The following is a 3530-nucleotide window of genomic DNA, read 5'->3' as shown; positions in this document are numbered from 1 at the left end:
TATCACAAAGTATTCCTCCCCACAACTGAAATAACTTCACAGTATGTTGAAGAACTGATAGCTCCACCCTCTAAGGCTTTATACAATAAACCACATGTGCGTGCGTGCACACACACACACACGTTCACACGCACAAAGACATATTTTCCTACTTACCCCCAATACAATTTTAAAATTCATCATTCCATGTAGTTCTCACAACTGCTTCAAGGTTTGGAAATAGATGCCCAATAAATTCTTTGGTAACAAAATGTCCATCTTGGAGAAATATATTCTCCGCAAACAAATCTCCGCTGCCCTGGTATGCCCTCAAACACCTGAGGACACTGAGCCTGTGCTGAGTTACTGAGATGAGCCAGCCCCTGCTGATTTGCATGTTCCCAGAGCACAGCCCCCTGCCCTGAAGACTTATTGCTAGGCTGGTCACACCCTGTGCAGGAGTCAGACCCAGTCAGGACACAGCATGGACATGAGGGTTCCCACTCAGCTCCTGGGGTTCCTGCTTCTCTGGTTCTTGGGTAAGAAAGAAGAGCACTAGGAATTTATTCAACCCAGTGTGATCAGTACTGCCTGGGTCTTCAGGGATGTCTTCTTATAACATGATTAAGTGTGTAAATATTTGTCTTAAATGTTTCTAATTTCAGGGGTCAGGTGTGACATCCAGATGACCCAGTCTCCATCCTTCCTGTCTGCATCTGTAGAAGACACAGTCACCATCACATGCCAGGTGAGTCAGAGCATTAGCAATGATTTAGCCTGGTATCAGCAGAAACCAGGGAAATCCCCTACGCTCCTGATCTATGATGCAACCAACCTGCACCCCGGCTTCCCATCGCGGTTCAGTGGCAGTGGATCTGGGGCAGATTATTCTCTCACCATCAGCAGCCTGGAGCTGGAAGATTTTGCAGCTTATTACTGTCAACAGGAGTACAGTTACCCTCCCACGCTGTTATAAGCCAGAACAAAAACCCCTTAGGGAAGTTGATGTGTGAGGCTGGGCTACCCCAGATGCTCCTCCTGGTACTTTCATCTGCTGGAAGAATTTCTCAGATGCAGCCAAGGTTTGAAGGTTTTGGTAAGAGGGGCCAGGGAGGCTCTCTGCATTCTAACTCTTTCTTCCATGTCGTCCCAGCAGCAGAGACATGGCAATGTCTCTCCTGACTTAAAAAAGGAAAGCAATTATGACACCTGGGGAATCCATTTTATGGCCTCAATCAGTGTTGATACATCAAAAGATTAAGATGCTCTGCATATTCTAAGAAAAATCCTGTAATTATAAACAGGAAATTATAATTCAAAATACAAGCCTGGGGTCATGGTTATCAGGGAAGCCGATGCTTGAAACAGGGGAATCTCTGATGGTCCACCAGAAGCCAGAGTGCATCTAACCATGAAGGTCTGGGCTGCCTTACATGTGGTCCTTGGACCTGTCTAGGAAGTCTAGATTTGAGGATGCTGATGTTCTTGGCTGCCTGCAGCACCTCTCCATGTGATTTTCTAGTTCTCAATTCAGTCCAAGGGCCTACCTGCAGATGTCAATGAATATTGAATCATCCTTTTCTGACTTTTAAATATCATGAGAGGACATCTCATTGAGCAACTCTACAAGATACCATAAAGGGAAAATGGGTTTTGGGAGATGTACTTCTAGAAATGCCTATAATAATGGGGAGTTGAGAACTAATAGTGAAGTAAGGTTAATATTCTCCCAAATCTCAAAATTTTCTGGGTATGCAATGGCCCCAGAATACCCTTGCATGTGCTTCCATGTACTATTAGCAAGTTTGGGATCATTGCAAGTTAATTTCATTTAGTCATAAAGTAAAAAGAAAAATGAGAAACTTGCTTAGAATACATAGCAATCCTTTGACAAACAAATGAAAATCCTTTCTTGAAAAACCAAACAAGAAAACAAACTTGTTCACATAGTGTCTTTTTCCTTAATGTGAAAACAATTTGCAATTTAAAATTTGTCCAGATTTCAGCCACATCCTCAGCATCACTGAGCGTGTGACAAATGCAAAGTAGCAGATGCACCTTAGATGGATTACATGATACTCTCCTTCTTAACAAGTGCCCTGCAACAGAACCACCCTGCTAAGCCCTTCTTTGATAAGTCAGATAATTGTTAACATGAACAAGAAAATAAAGGGTTAGTGGTATTAGTCACTGAGTTTTGAAATGTCATATACTTTTACATACACTTTTTCACAAATGAGGCAATTTTCCCAATTTTCAATCAAATACTATTTAGTTTTAGTTTCTTCTCAAAATATTTCTCAATAGATTATCAGTTATTCATATTAGGACCATCAATTTGATAAAATATATCTATCTATATAAGTGGATGTTTAGATATTATATTTGTCACCTTTTACCCAGGTGGTCAAATCAGAAAAGGCTATTAGCTCAGCCTGAGTGTACAATTTCTGTTCTTGACCACACAGTTGTATCCCTGTGTCCTCCTGTCTCACTAATCATCTGGACTAAATGAGATGATGCCTGGCATGAGACTGTAAGAAATAAAATAGAAGCCTATGGTCCCATTGTGCTTCTTCTACCCCACATGTGCCTGGTTGTCTGTCTCCCTGGATGCATGGCAGAATCTGGTTGGAATGAGAGTTGATCAGAACTTTATCTTCTAAGTATAGTTTTCACTTCCGGCTTAGTGATCTCTCCTGAGGGTTCCGAAGCATCCTCAAAGAGTAACACTCAAGTAACCCCACCACTGCAGGTGCAAGGATGTCACAATTGCACAGATGAGCAGGACTCAGACTCTGACCCCTCAGAGTACCGATATCCACTCCCTGAAGACAGACAATGGTGCTGTCCAAGCAGGCAGGTAGCAACTCCTTGAGTGATTTTTAAACTTCCATACCACTCATTCTGCACAACGTTTTCATCAACCCAGACTCAGGACCTCTTCTCCTTAATAGTTTTGAGAAACTCTGTTCATGTTCCTGAATCTCATTTACTATAAATCTGTTCCTTTCCTCCAAGCAGTTCAACTATTTTGCTTTCCCAGTCTTTCTCTAGGTCTCAAGGAAGCAGTTTTATTAATGGTACTCCAAATTCCAATGGAATATTCATCCATTCTGGAATTAGAGCTTCACACACAGCCAGAAAACACCCATGCAACAGTCCACATCTTGGACTGGCCCTGAAGTCAAGCCTTTGGGGTTACAGAGAGAACTTAAATGCTTACAGTTTGTATGGCATTAGTAAAGTTACTTAACCTTCTGTTGCCTCAGTTTCCATATCTGCGATACTGTGACAATAATAGGTTCTACCTTATAGGTCTATTTACAATTTAAACATGGTAAAGCACTTAGAACAGTATCCAACATATAATATATGGTTCTATAAATTTTGATGGTCTTATTGCTATAATACTTAACACCATAATAATCATCATTTTCGTAACTCGACTAACCTTACAGAAACTTATGGGTAAAAGTATCAAATTCAGTTCAAGTTAATTTCATCTACAGCCCATTAGATGATAGAATGGGGTGTTTCACTACAACTAA

At 41.1% G+C, this 3530-nt stretch overlaps 1 gene segment (V, D, J or C); it reads left to right on the top strand.

The window, feature by feature from the left end:
* The first annotated feature begins 463 nt into the window (after positions 1-463).
* On the top strand, positions 464-955 carry LOC104676475. The segment is given in 2 exon segments: positions 464-518; positions 645-955. Coding segments are annotated over 2 exon segments (366 nt in total).
* Positions 956-3530: the final 2575 nt, after the last annotated feature.

This window comes from Rhinopithecus roxellana, chromosome 17 (genome assembly GCF_007565055.1).
Source record: "Rhinopithecus roxellana isolate Shanxi Qingling chromosome 17, ASM756505v1, whole genome shotgun sequence".
Classification (NCBI taxonomy): domain Eukaryota; kingdom Metazoa; phylum Chordata; class Mammalia; order Primates; family Cercopithecidae; genus Rhinopithecus; species Rhinopithecus roxellana.
The sequence above is the reverse complement of the archived record's forward strand: the minus strand, read 5'-3'. Positions and strand labels throughout refer to the sequence as shown.